The sequence below is a fragment of the Ictidomys tridecemlineatus genome, chromosome 8 (genome assembly GCF_052094955.1).
Source record: "Ictidomys tridecemlineatus isolate mIctTri1 chromosome 8, mIctTri1.hap1, whole genome shotgun sequence".
Taxonomy (NCBI): domain Eukaryota; kingdom Metazoa; phylum Chordata; class Mammalia; order Rodentia; family Sciuridae; genus Ictidomys; species Ictidomys tridecemlineatus.
In genome coordinates, this window is record NC_135484.1 from 104,993,607 (window position 1) to 105,006,528 (window position 12,922).

General features: G+C 41.1%; 1 protein-coding gene across 1 annotated transcript in view; it reads right to left on the bottom strand.

Moving 5' to 3' along the window:
* Positions 1–590: 590 nt before the first annotated feature.
* Mep1a (meprin A subunit alpha) overlaps positions 591–12,922 on the bottom strand; it is a 38,674-nt gene continuing 26,342 nt past the window's right edge. The window contains exons 9-14 of the mRNA XM_005318601.4: positions 12,359–12,508; positions 10,433–10,648; positions 6,359–6,832; positions 5,449–5,622; positions 4,488–4,788; positions 591–1,165 (exon numbers count right to left, since the gene is read on the bottom strand). Of these exons, the coding sequence (XP_005318658.2) occupies positions 1,006–1,165; positions 4,488–4,788; positions 5,449–5,622; positions 6,359–6,832; positions 10,433–10,648; positions 12,359–12,508 (1,475 nt within the window). The 3' untranslated portion in view covers positions 591–1,005. The remainder of the gene's footprint in view (positions 1,166–4,487; positions 4,789–5,448; positions 5,623–6,358; positions 6,833–10,432; positions 10,649–12,358; positions 12,509–12,922) is intronic.

Sequence of the window (12,922 nt, forward strand, 5' to 3'; positions counted from 1 at the left end):
TGGAACTTTCTTGACCCAACTAGATTTTATCTCCTCAGGAACTACGGAAAGTATATCTAAAAATTATTTAAAGTTCTCTCCTACCTAATACCTTCAGTTTGTTAATATGATGATTTTATAAATGAAAGGCATGTAAACTATACTTTTATTTTTTAAAAAGATCTAAAAAAGAGCATCCTCAGCCCCCCAATTCACATACATGTATACAAAGCTGGACACATAGAAAATATTAACTATATATTTATTGAATTTATTAAAACCCTTTTCTTAGAGTCAGAGAAAGGAAAAGATTGATGAGGCACTGTTCTCTCTAGGGCTTCCGACAGAGTGTGTGTGTGTGTGTGTGTGTGTGTGTGTGTGTGTGTGTGTGAGTGTGTGTGTGTGTGTTGCTGGGGTTGAAACCCAGAGCTTTATGCATGCTGGGCAAATGCTCTATCACTAAGAAATCCTGCAACAAGACATAAAAATGGTAATTATACTATCATAACTGATGAAAAATTAGTATTTTATTCTAATACACACATGTGGATTTCATCATATGTATTGATTTGAAATGAGAAAGTCAAGTCAAAGAAATGAGAGTCAACCTCGGTTATTCATTCATTTATTGGTGTATTCATTTGACACTTAGTGAGTGCCCACAATGTACCAGCCAGGCACACTTCTGGGCCCTGGAGCTAGCATGGTCAATGAGGATACCATGCCTCTGCCCCATGGGAGCTCACTCTGTATGGGAAAGATGGTCAGTTAAGCAAGTGATTTATAATTAAACATGATGAGTGTTGTCACTGGACACACTAGATACATTAGGAGCACACAGTAGGGTAACAGAACCATATGGGGGGCAGAAAAATGACAAGGGTCACACATGAGGTTAGAGGTCTTGGTTCTCAGAGGCCCCTTCAAAGCAAGGCAGATAAAAACTGCTCCAAACCGCACTGGCGGGGAAGGATGTTCTGAGCAGAGGAAGGGGCTCCTGCAGTCTGGCTGGCATCAGCAGGTGGGTCACTGCCTTGGCCTTTGAAACATCATGATGGAGATGATGGTGATGGTCACGAAGATCACAGTAGCCATGCCGCCAATCATCAGACCTAGGGCGCTGCCATGCACCTGCATGGCCTGGCATCGCTCCCCCGTGTAGAAGAAGGCATGTCCAGAGATGCACCTGGGAGAACAGGACACAAGGGGAGTGTGGCAACTACCTGGGCCTCAGATGCCTCCTAGCATCAAGCACCACCCCAGACATGACAGCAGCAACCAGCCTAGAGCAGAACCACATGCCTGCCTCCATTCCAAGCACCTTATGCAAATCATTGAACTTAAACCCACAAGGCAGTGGGAGAGGCAGAGATTGTTATCAGGCCCCTCTCACCATCCTCATTTAACCTCAGAAATGTTTGCTAATTTGCTCAACATTGCGTGGTTAGTATGCGTTTTACACAAGAAGCTTAATCCTGAGAAGTATACCCCCAGGTCCAATACTCCTGGCCACCAAGAATTCAGAAGGAAGGTCTAGCACACTCAAGAACATGGTGCCTGACACTGGCTCTGACCGTGAACTACAGGGGAAATTCCCCAGATAGAGCCTGACTCACTGCACTGGTCAGAACTTCAAAACTTTCAGATGGTATCATTGTAAGGGTAGTGTCCTACTACTTTATCTCTTAAGGTTGTCCGGAAGCCCACATGAAATTATGAGGGTACTGTACCTGCCAAGGTGGTCCATACATAGTTGGCACATAATAACCTCACCCTGTTATTTTTGGTGCAGGGTGTATAAAATGTTATTTGATATAAAGATCAACTATTTCCAAAGCAAGCTATCAAGGGTAGCGTTTTGTCCCTTCCATCATGGTCATTCCAGACTCTGTTTCAAACAGCATCTCTGCTGCAAAGGCTACTCAACAGAGCAGGATGAGGCAGGCAGAAGTCAAGACCCCCTTTTATTAATCCTGAAGTTATTTTATCTTTATAGGCTTCATCTCTAGCCTGACAATAGACTTAAAAATCACTAATAGCAGATTTGTTCAACTGTTTTTCTAACCCAGTATCCTCCAAATACAGTTTAATTATATTCTCTCTGGATAGAATTAAAGCTCTTTGAAGAGCTTAATCCACAATCCAAAGATGAAGGTTTATGGGAAATTCTTTGACTGATGGGAGGTTGACACATGAGTGGAGTCATGGGCCTCAGGTGCCTCCTAGCAACAAGGAACCTGGCATCCAAGGACCTATCAAGTAAAGAGGTGCAGAGTGCAGACCCATGGCTATGAAGCCCTCGAGAAGCAAGGTGGGCATTCTGCAGTAAAAGGAAACAGAGGGCCAGGTGTGGGGGTGCACTCCTGTAATCCCAGAGGCTTGGGAGGCAGAGGTAGAAGGATCGTGAGTTCAAAAGCCAGCCTCAGCAACTTATTGAGGCCCTAAACAACTCAGGAGACTCTGCCTCTAAATTATTATTATTATTTTTTTTTTAAAAAAAGGGACTGGGGATGTGACTCAGTGGTTAAGCACTACTGGATTCATTCCCTGGTAACTGCCCCCCCCCCAAAAAAACACACAGGAAACAGAGGGCTCCTTGGAAAAGTGATAGATTCTGCAGCTGGTGCAGGGAGAATAAAGGATGAAACTGGAGCATCCTCTGGTACCAGAAAATAACACTGTGTTCGCGAAATTATGGGTGATGCTGAAAGAACACAGGAGCCATCCTGGAAGAGCTCCCAGAGAGCAAAGCTGGAGCCATATGAGCAACAAAATAAACAATGGAATTACTGAAATGTCACCCATGGAGTAAAATATTTATGATTCCTTAGTGTCACAAACAAGTGACTGCACTAATAAATGAATGGGGGAGAGGATGGTGATTCGTGATAGAAAAGTCCCAACTAGGGACTGTGGAGGAAGTGGACAAAACAGGAATCATTAGGAGACCACAGTGGTGACAGCCATGAGCAGGATCCCCCAAGGGGTGCTGAAATTTGTGGGCAAGGATCTGAGGAAAAGCAGGGTGTCTGCATGATCTCAGAGCATCTCTCCCAACATGCATACTCGTGGCAGAGAGAAGATCCGCAACTGTCAAGCAGGAAAGCCAGGGGGACACCCCCTTGGCCAGGCAATGAAGGCTGACGTCACCAGTGACGACAAAGGGACATATCACTTCTGTCCTCTCTTGTCCCAAACAATCTCAAGCTAATCATGGGAAACCATGGGGCAAACCCAAATTAGGGAAAAATTTACAAAATATCCCACCAGCACTCTTCAAAAGTGGCAAGGGAATGAAAGACAATTAAAGACTAAGGATTGTCCCAGACTAAGGAGACTCAGGAAACATAAAATTAATAAAACAAAATAAAATAAAAAGAACCACATAATATGTGATTCTGAAGTGGATCCTCGAGTAGAAAAAAAAGGACATTGTGGAAAAACCTGGGAAATCTGAATAAAGTCCACTGTCTAGTTAATAACTTTATATCTATGTTTATCTCTTGGCTTTGTTTGTCATCCAAGGTTATGTAAGATGCCAAAATTAAGGAAAGTCTTTTGAAGGACATAGGGGAACTCTGTAGTATTTTTGCAGTGTATCCATAAGTTTGAAATTATTTCAAAATGAAAATTTTAAAAAAAGAAGAAACCAAGTGGAGATAGAACTCAGGGGAAATTTCGATGTTTCAAGGCAATCTGAAATACTCCTACATCTGCTACCGCTCTGTCAAATGCGACTGAAGCTTCTGTCATTACACACGTCCTTTTATGAAATACTTCTTAGGTTTCTTACACAAATGAACATTTTAAAAAGAACTATCAAATAGAGCAAATCGTGCAGACAGAACTCGATGCAGGTCCTAGCTCCAGCATTTATCATCTGAGCCATTTTAGACAAATCATTTAATATTTCTGAGCTTCAATTTCCCAATGCACTGAAGGAAGATAATAAGAGCCCTTACTTCACAGGTCACAGGTGGCAATGAGGATCAGTTTAGATCATGTAGGTATGATGCTTGGGAGAGCCTGTGACACAGGGCAAGCAGTAAAAGCAAATCAGATATTCTCATTCCTGTTATTGAACATATAATAATAGTACATCAGAACAGATAAACTATAGAAATAATAATAATAAATCTTCTCTATAGACAGAGAAGATTTAAGCTTGCTCTTGAGTCCACTGGAGCAGATCAGGGAGTAGAAAGTTCTTAGGCTAAAACCCCTGGGTCATTTGTGAGAACTATGGTGGAGTTAGAGATTCCAGTAACACCCTGGATATTGTCAACGATGCACCACAGGTGAGTAAAAAATGACAATTAAGACACAAGGGACTTGGGGACTCCTCTGCCCTGGTGGTGTGAGTCCACCAAACCAGGGCCCACCCTTCTGGAGTCAAGGAAAACCACTCTGGTTGTCCATCTCACACAGTCATCGCCCTAACCTGCAAACAGCGAGCGACAGTGGGAGCAGGCCAGCTGACACCACTGCCTCCTGGCCACTGAGCCTACCTGCAGCTCGCCATGCCCTTCACGTTCACACAGATTCCTTCATTTTGGCAAGGGTTTGGGTCACAAGGGTCTCTGAAGTACTGAGGCCAGTTGTGGTCCTCCAAGGGGCCTGTGTTCTCCACCGAACGCTTCTGTCGGCTGGGCTGCTCCTGGTCCTGGCTCTCAGGTAAGGTTTCCTCTAGCCTGGCCTTTTCTGAACCTTCTACTGAGGTCTGCTGATCCTGGTTATGGAGGATGAGGCCTTGAGAGATGGACCTTCTCTCTTGGGTGGGAACCTCCGTATGGTTCAGGTAGGTAAGATCTTCAGGAAATAGACAGGTGAGGAAGACCCAGAATTAATCAGTGACAATGATTAACAATCTACTATGGAGAAAGTTCTCTGGGTCACTCCTATCCCTTGTGAACATCACCCCAGGGACATGTAAAAGTGGCTTTGAATCCAGCTGATGTCTCATGAGGGCAACCATTTTTATTTTAAAGTGGACTTTTCACATATTCGTTTATTAAGCTTGTAAGAAGAAGCATAAGTAAATGGAAATCAGCCAACTGTCAGATTTGATAAATTAACAAAAAGATGAAATTTGGGGTTCTCCTAAGGACAGTTAAAAATGTAGTTTTTCACCACAAAGAAATGATAAATGTTTGAGCAGACAACATACTTACCCTGGTCTGCTCGTTGTACAGTGTATTAAAACAGTACACAGTACCCCCACAAAGATGTACAAAATGTTATGTGTAAATTAAATATATATTTAGAAATAAAAAAGTGAAGACATGTGTCCTTGACCAATTGAGTAACCTGTGATATCTTGCAAAATATCTTTTTAAAAAATTTTGGCCTCATCCTCAAAGAAGAGCCCCCCGACACACACACCTTCCATAGAAATGCTTCAAAATCAGTGTGAAAGCAGTGGAGCACACAGAGCAAGGATGATTGACAGAAGAAGAGCAGCACAAATACCTTCAAAGTCCACAAAAATGATGAGGTCATCGTTTTTAAGGAAACTCTTCCTTGTCAGCATTTGGTAGGAGATGGCCTGAGACCAGCCCCAATCGATGCTTCTAAAACAATCACAGTCTTTATCATAGAATCCCACCAGGGAGGGTCTGTCCCAGATTATGGAGTCATTTATTGCTGCAAAATGATAAGTAACATAATATCACATTGTCTTATGTATTTTACTTTACAATTTGTCTTTCATGAGCATATGGGACTTTATTCATCAGGAAAAAAAAATATGTGGGAACAAATCAGGTTATTTACTCTTTCCAGGAAAACAAAAATTTCAGAATCAGGAGGTGAGGGGGGCAGAAAACCACAGCTCTGAAAGGTCAATTGTTCATCACTGAGCCACTTCCTGAATGAAGAGAGAGATGGCAACATCTGCTTTGTTCTAAGGCTTACTACGGCCCTTCATTTGGAAAAAACAATAGTTTTCCCATTCTTTTATTGATGTAGGTTTATTTCATGGATGTACTAACATTCAGTAATAATTTTTGAGTCAATCCATTAGCTCAGCACAGAGCCTAGCAAATTCTGAATTTTTGATAAATGTTTAGCAATATCTGCCTTCTCCATTAGACAGCTCAATAAGGCAGGAACCACATGGCTCCTTGTAATCCAAGTACCTAGCACAGAGTTTGGAACATTGCGGGCCCTCAGTAGATGCCTGGTGAGTGAATTTAAGAAAGACAAGGAGGAGAATGTGACATTGAAAGTCTTAACATAATTATTCAATGTAACTAGTTGTTGATATGCCCAAGGGGGGAAAAATGTGAGAGAATGTTGTTCTTTCTTGTAGAGACAAGAATCAGGTTTGTTAGCCCTTCCAGACTGAGAGACAGTCCCTATTTATGCTCAAACCACCTACCTGAAGATGTATGGGACTCAGAGGTGGTTAACATCCGGCTTAAGGACATCCTTTTTGTGACATCCGTTTCCTGGTCGAGTATCGTCATGATGGCCTGTCTGTTAATCACGGGCCATTCCAGAATGGCGTCATTCTCCCCACTGCACAGGTGGAAAGCGATTCCCAAGTAGTCAGACCTACTGGAGGTTATTCTTCCATGGGGGTATAAGGTCACCCCAAAACCGTATCCCTCTGAATTGTAGAATCGAGGGCTTTGAAGCTTGTCCCCTTTAACTGTGTTCTGAAGCACCTGGGAGATATTCCGCACTGTCCAAACCCCTGTGGGGCAGGGTGTTTCTGTCAGAGTGATGTCATCCAGGTAAATGCCCCCATTTGAGTTCTGAGGGTCACCCTTTGCGCCCTGGAAGAGATAGCGAAATTTCTTTTCCTCTTTCAGTGTCACATGGCCAATTTTCCAATTATGGTCAGAATCTCCTAAGGACAGAAAAATAAGGTTGATGACAATGGTGGATGACGTGTAGTGAGTACTCACTATGAGTCTTGCACTGTGCCAGGCATGTGACATCTCATTCAATCTTCTAACAGCAAAACCCTATAAAATGGTACCATTACAGACACATTAGCTTTCTAGTAAGGGAAAGTAGCTTAAGAAGAGGACATCTATGATCTATTTTAAACTCATCTTTAAATCTTAATCATGAATTTGTTTTCCACTGTTATGGTTTAGAAACATGATATCCCCCACAAGCTCATGTCTGAGACAATGCAAGAAGATTTGGAGGTGAAATGTTTGGGTAATGATAGCCTTAACCTAATCAGGGCATTAATCCCTGATGGGGATTAACTCAGTGGTAACTGTAAGTAGATGGGGTGTGGCTGGAGGAGCTGGGTCCCTGGGGGTGTGACTTTGGGGTATATATTTTGCTCTTTTTGAGAGGAGCTCTCTCACTGCTTCTGCCTTGCAGTATCCTGAGCTGCTTACCTCTGCCGTGATGTTCTGCCTCACATAGAGCCCCAAGGAATGAAGTTGGCCCTTTATAGTCTGAGACCTCTGAAACCAGGAGCCCCCCCAAATAAACTTTTCCTCCTCTAAATTGTTCTTGTCAGGTGTTTTAGTTGAAGCAATGAAAAAGCTGACTAAAACATCCACCACCATGTAATTTCACAGGTTCTGTATTTCTTCCTGGGTTTATTGTTGTAACAGAACCCCATTCCCTCATGGGAGCATTAAAATGTCCAAATGTTAGGCTGTACCATATGAAACAGACATTTCCAAAGTCAAATAATGGTAATTCCATAAGGCCCAACATTTGACTTGTTGGCAAAATCTAGAAGACTATATATTTTTTTTTCTCTTCTTCATAGTATCTGAGGGGGATCCAGATCATCCAAAGACAGTTACTTTTATCCAAATACCCACATTCTAGGGATGATTGGGTCTACTTGATTTTTTTCCTGAACTGAACCAGAAGTGGAAATTTTTAATTACCCGCTGAGCCTAAGAGGGTGAGGGGACTATTCCACAATGTGGGATCCTAGGCCAAACAGCTTAAGAACACAGAAAAGAGCCTGAGGATACCAGGAAGAGGAAACTGCCAGGTCAGAGCAACTCAGAATTTCCAAAAGTAAGCCTTGACTTTGATATTTTGCCTAGGGTAGACCTTACCACTGGGTTTACAGACAAAAAAGAAAGAAAGGAAAAGCTACATAAGTAGAAATCTTGTTGAATAAAATGAGCTCAGATAGGTGCCAAGGAATTTAATCTGAAATGACATTGAGGAAAGGGCCTTTTAGTTATCTTTGTTCCTTTTCCTGTGTCTTCTGACCAAAAATATCCTTATAGAGGTCTATTTCTTCCAAAGTTGAAGATTCCCCTTATCTCCTTTTTTTTCCTCAGGTCATCCTAAGAACAATTACAAGAGAAAGATCTAACAATGTTCTATTTCTGGAATGGAGCTTGTATGGTTAGATGGCACGGATATGTAGGAGAAAGGTGGACAAGGTGCACAGACCACATGGGTAGCACAAATGGACCTAACTGCCATCTCCTGGGTCCAGCACTACCGCCAGGTGGAGGACATGTGGACTGGAAAGGTAATGGATGACAGAAAGCCCAGATTATGGACAGAGACACAGGATTTGTACTATTTACCCAGCAGAGTTATAGATGCTGGGAATTCTGACAAGAGAATAAAAATTCCTTTCTTGTTAATGATTAATTGCCTTGTTTTTTCATAATATATGTTGTTATAATGAGGTTGAAACATGGGACTATGGTACTGAGAGAAAGTCCTGAGAGGCTATGCCATCTGGGGAGGGACTGTCATTGATAAAATCATTCAAGTTTTATCTAAGTGCTTCCACAGGACTCTCCTGAATCAGGGGATAAAGATGCTAGAATTTCTCAAGATAAATTTCATCCTTGTTATTTCAGAATTGTCATTTATTATTAGGGGCTGCCGTGTGTGTGTGTGTGTGTGTGTGTGTGTGTGTGTGTGTGTGTGTGTGTGGTGTATGCACTCACACATACTCATATTTTTATGCAAGCTTTTTGCATATAAATTTGTATATTAGCTTTATGGATTATAGAACATATGCTATATACATAGATATAAATATAGACACATTTTGTATGTAAGCATTTTCGTTAAAAAATATATATCACAAACATGAAAAGCTATTCAAAGACAATTGTAACTATCTTACATTGAAAACCCTATAAATACCAAGAAATATTCAATTAGAATTTTAGAAAAGTTTCATTAACAAGATAGTATCTGAACAGACTACTTTAAAAATCTATTTATATCATGCTTCTAGAGAACTTGTAAAGCATGGAATGGTTGCTTGATTGATTCTGTGCTTACAAGGGTCACATTTTCAGTTTTAGATGAAAGCAAGTGATATTAGTTCCCACTGATATCAATATTCTAGCTTATTTTTTTATTAAATATTTAGACTTTGGTAATGTAACAAATTCTCAACTCTTAAAGGTCATCTAGTTAACATCTTTGCATGACACCTGCTATGATAAATTTCAGCCAGAAAAATGAACCCCTTAAAACCATTTTCTGTAAAATTCCTAGATGGGACACAGCAGGGCTTGATTAGAGGTGGTTTGGGCATCTATTCTTCTGAATGATCTCTAGGAGCCTTCCATCCTTCAAGAGCAGCAGCCTTTTCTTTCTTTTTTTTTTTTTTGTGAACAATAGAAATTTATTTCTCACAGTTCCGGAGACTAGAAAGTCCACCAGATACTGAATCTGCTGGTGCCTTGATCTTGGACTTTCTAGCAGCAGCCTTTTCTAAGGTATGCAAATAAGGTTTCCTTTCCCCAGTTCATCTTAATTGAGAAATTCTTTGTTGAATGGGAAAACAAAACAGGAAAGCTTGTCTCTGTTTCTAGGTATGAACGTATAACTGCCACAACAAAAGAATGTAAGTATGTAGATTTAGAAGCCTGGGTCTGGATTTATAGCCAGATGATCCTACTGCCCACCTTAGCAGTTTAAGGTTTTCATGCTGACCCTCTTACAGAAATATGCAAAATAACACTTTTCGTTATTTTAGAACATGCAGATGATTATAGTAAAATTAACAGACATGGCTTATGTTCCCACCAACTTTACAAGCAGATTTCAAGTTACTTCCATATATTAAATAATGATATCGTTTGTTTTTCTGGAACAGGTGCAAAAACACTTATGGTCGATTATTGAACGACTCTCTGACCAGCAACATCAATTCCTGCATCCCATTTACCTTCCCATCTCTACCTTCCAGTCTTCCATTCTCTTTCTTGGGGTCCTGGCTTCCCCCAAAGCACTAGTGAAAACTGAAGGTACATATGCCTTTTAAATAGCGTAGTTAAACAATGCTGTGGTGACCACATTCATCTAGTGAAACTTGGCAGGCAACATGGTAAGCTCTTGGGAGGAGGAAGTAGAGGAAGAGGGGGAAGGGGAGAAGGGAGGGAGAGGTTGTAAGGGTTGAGAAGGGAAGGGAAGAGGAAAGAAGAGGAGTGAAGTCCCAGGTCTTAAGCCAAGTGTTCCTTGTGGGGATGCCTCCAGGTACCTTTAAAGGTCTTCATCTTGACCAACTTGCGCACATTGCCAGTGCTGTCGTCCCTTCTGACCCAGACCACCAGCCTATCCGAAGGGCTTCCGGTCATTTTATAAAAAAACTGCAGGCACTGATGCTTCCTCTTGGGGTAAAGAATCCGAGACTCCAGCAGGGCTGCCTCTTCTGCTTCCCCTGAGCTGGTGTTGAAGTGCATGAAGAAGCCTGCACCTGTGGAGAGAGCAGCCCAGCACTCCATCTCTGCCTTCCCACACCCAGGTGCCTCACCCAGGCAAAGTGAGACAGGGAACAAAAAGGCTAGAACTCTGCTGAGGAAAACAAAAAGAAGGTCCTTTGTCAGTATTCAGTATTCTCCGTATTCAGTAGACACAGTCACTAGCTAAAGCCACAGTTCTTGGCATAGATTTTGTGTGTGTGGGGGGGGGATTGAACCCAGGGGTGCTTAACCACTGAGCTACATTCCCAGTCCTTTTTATTTTTCACTTTGTGACAAGGTCTTTCGAAGTTGCTGTGGGCCTCACTAAGTTGCTGTGACTGGCCTCAATCTTCCCAAGTCATTGGGATTACAGGTATGTGCCACCACAGCCAACTTTAAAGCCACAGTTATGCACTGTCTCTTTCTCTTCTTTATTTTATTGGTGCATTACAGTTATGCAAAATAATGGGATTCATTGTAATATACTCATACATGCACAGAGCATAATTTGGTCTATCTCATTCCCCCTTTCCCTGCCCTTCCCACCCACACCTTCCACCCCTATTCCTCTGCTCTCCTGACTCTCTTCTATTTTTATGACAATCCTTTTCTTTCCTTTTTTTCTCTTTTGATTACCTTTGTTCCAAAGGGTGTGAAGTATATAACTCTGACTTAAAGAAACACTCTATAACCCCACCTGCTTGTAGGGATTGAGATGATTTCATGACAGGCACATAATAAAAGGATACAAAAATAGAAATGGAAACAGTAGATGAAAAAATTAAGAGTGGAGCTGCTGGTCTGTAGCTGGGTACTCCATATGGATTATCTTTTTTCACTCTCTGTGAAGTATTAATAGCTTGATGTTCAGAGTTGTACAAATTCAAAGACTTTTTCAAAAATAAAATAAAATCACATACAACAGCAATTTCTTGTGGTCACAATTAGTAAGTGGTGGAACCAGATTTCAAACCCAGGTCTGTCTGACTGTATGGTTATTTTGCTACAAGAACTATATATAGGAACCACCCGAAACTGCAATATGGTGACCACCAAACACAGGTGGCTACTGAAAGCTTGAATTGTGGATGGTCCAAACTGAGGTGTTCTGTAATGGTAAAATACATGCCATATTTCAGACACTTCATATTAAAAACAAAAGCAAAGCATCACAATCATTTTCATATGGGTTACCTGTTTAAATGCTAATATTTTGGATACACCTGCTTAAATAAAATATTAAAATGAATTTCACCTGCTTCCTTTTACTTTTTATGTGACTATTAGAAAATTTCACATCATGTATGTTGGCTAATGTTGGAGTACTCGGCTCTGGAGACATTACCCTTATTTACAAGGTCATATCTTATCAATCTTATGTCCATATCAGTTTCATTATTGTTAAAATACATCTTTCTTTTGCATGTTCAGAGCATGGATTTTTAAAAAATTTTTATTGATTATTTATTTACTTATTTATCTTGGCAGTACTGGGGACTAAATCCAAGGCTTTGTGCATGATAGGCAAGCACTCTGTCCCTGAGCTATGAGCAACAATCCCAACCTATCTGGACTCTTTCTATTGAGTTAGTAATTAAGATATGAGAAATGTTCTTTTTTTAGATTCTCAGGTGTGATAACCAACATTCTAATTAAGGCAAAACATGCTGGCTGCCATTACCTAATTGAACCACCTCAATCACTAGGTTTTCACTTTCACTGACCTGTGCATTGTCCCACCAAGGTGTGATCCACTTGTCCATCCTGAGTGCCGTGCTCATGGACCCAGTCAGCATCATCTTGGGTGCCCTGAATCATCCCACAGATGTTTGTCATCTCAAAAGTGCAGTGGTCCAAAAAGGTGTGAGTTGTGGCTGCAGATGACATTTTTTGTCATCTGGTTAAAAAGGTAAAGCATCTTCATTCCTAATAACTAATGTCTTAAACCACTAAAACCTCACTGTTCAAATACCACCAGATCTGAACTTTCTATTTTCTTGACTTTTTCTCATGGAAATCCCATCATTGTCATTTAGATCTTAGAACTTATCAACATAGACCCAGAGCTATCTATCTTGCAGAGCCCAAGTGAAAAGACCTGTAATCATTCTCTGCTATGTAAATGCCAACTATGAACTCCTTCAGCTCAAGAACAAGATACTTATAACCCTGGGCTTTGCACTTGGTAGGTATTTTATACACTTTTTTTAAAACAGAATTAAAGACCACACCTGTGAAGACTAGTGGGGTCATCTTAGAAAACACCCATCCCAAAGGATTACTTTAAA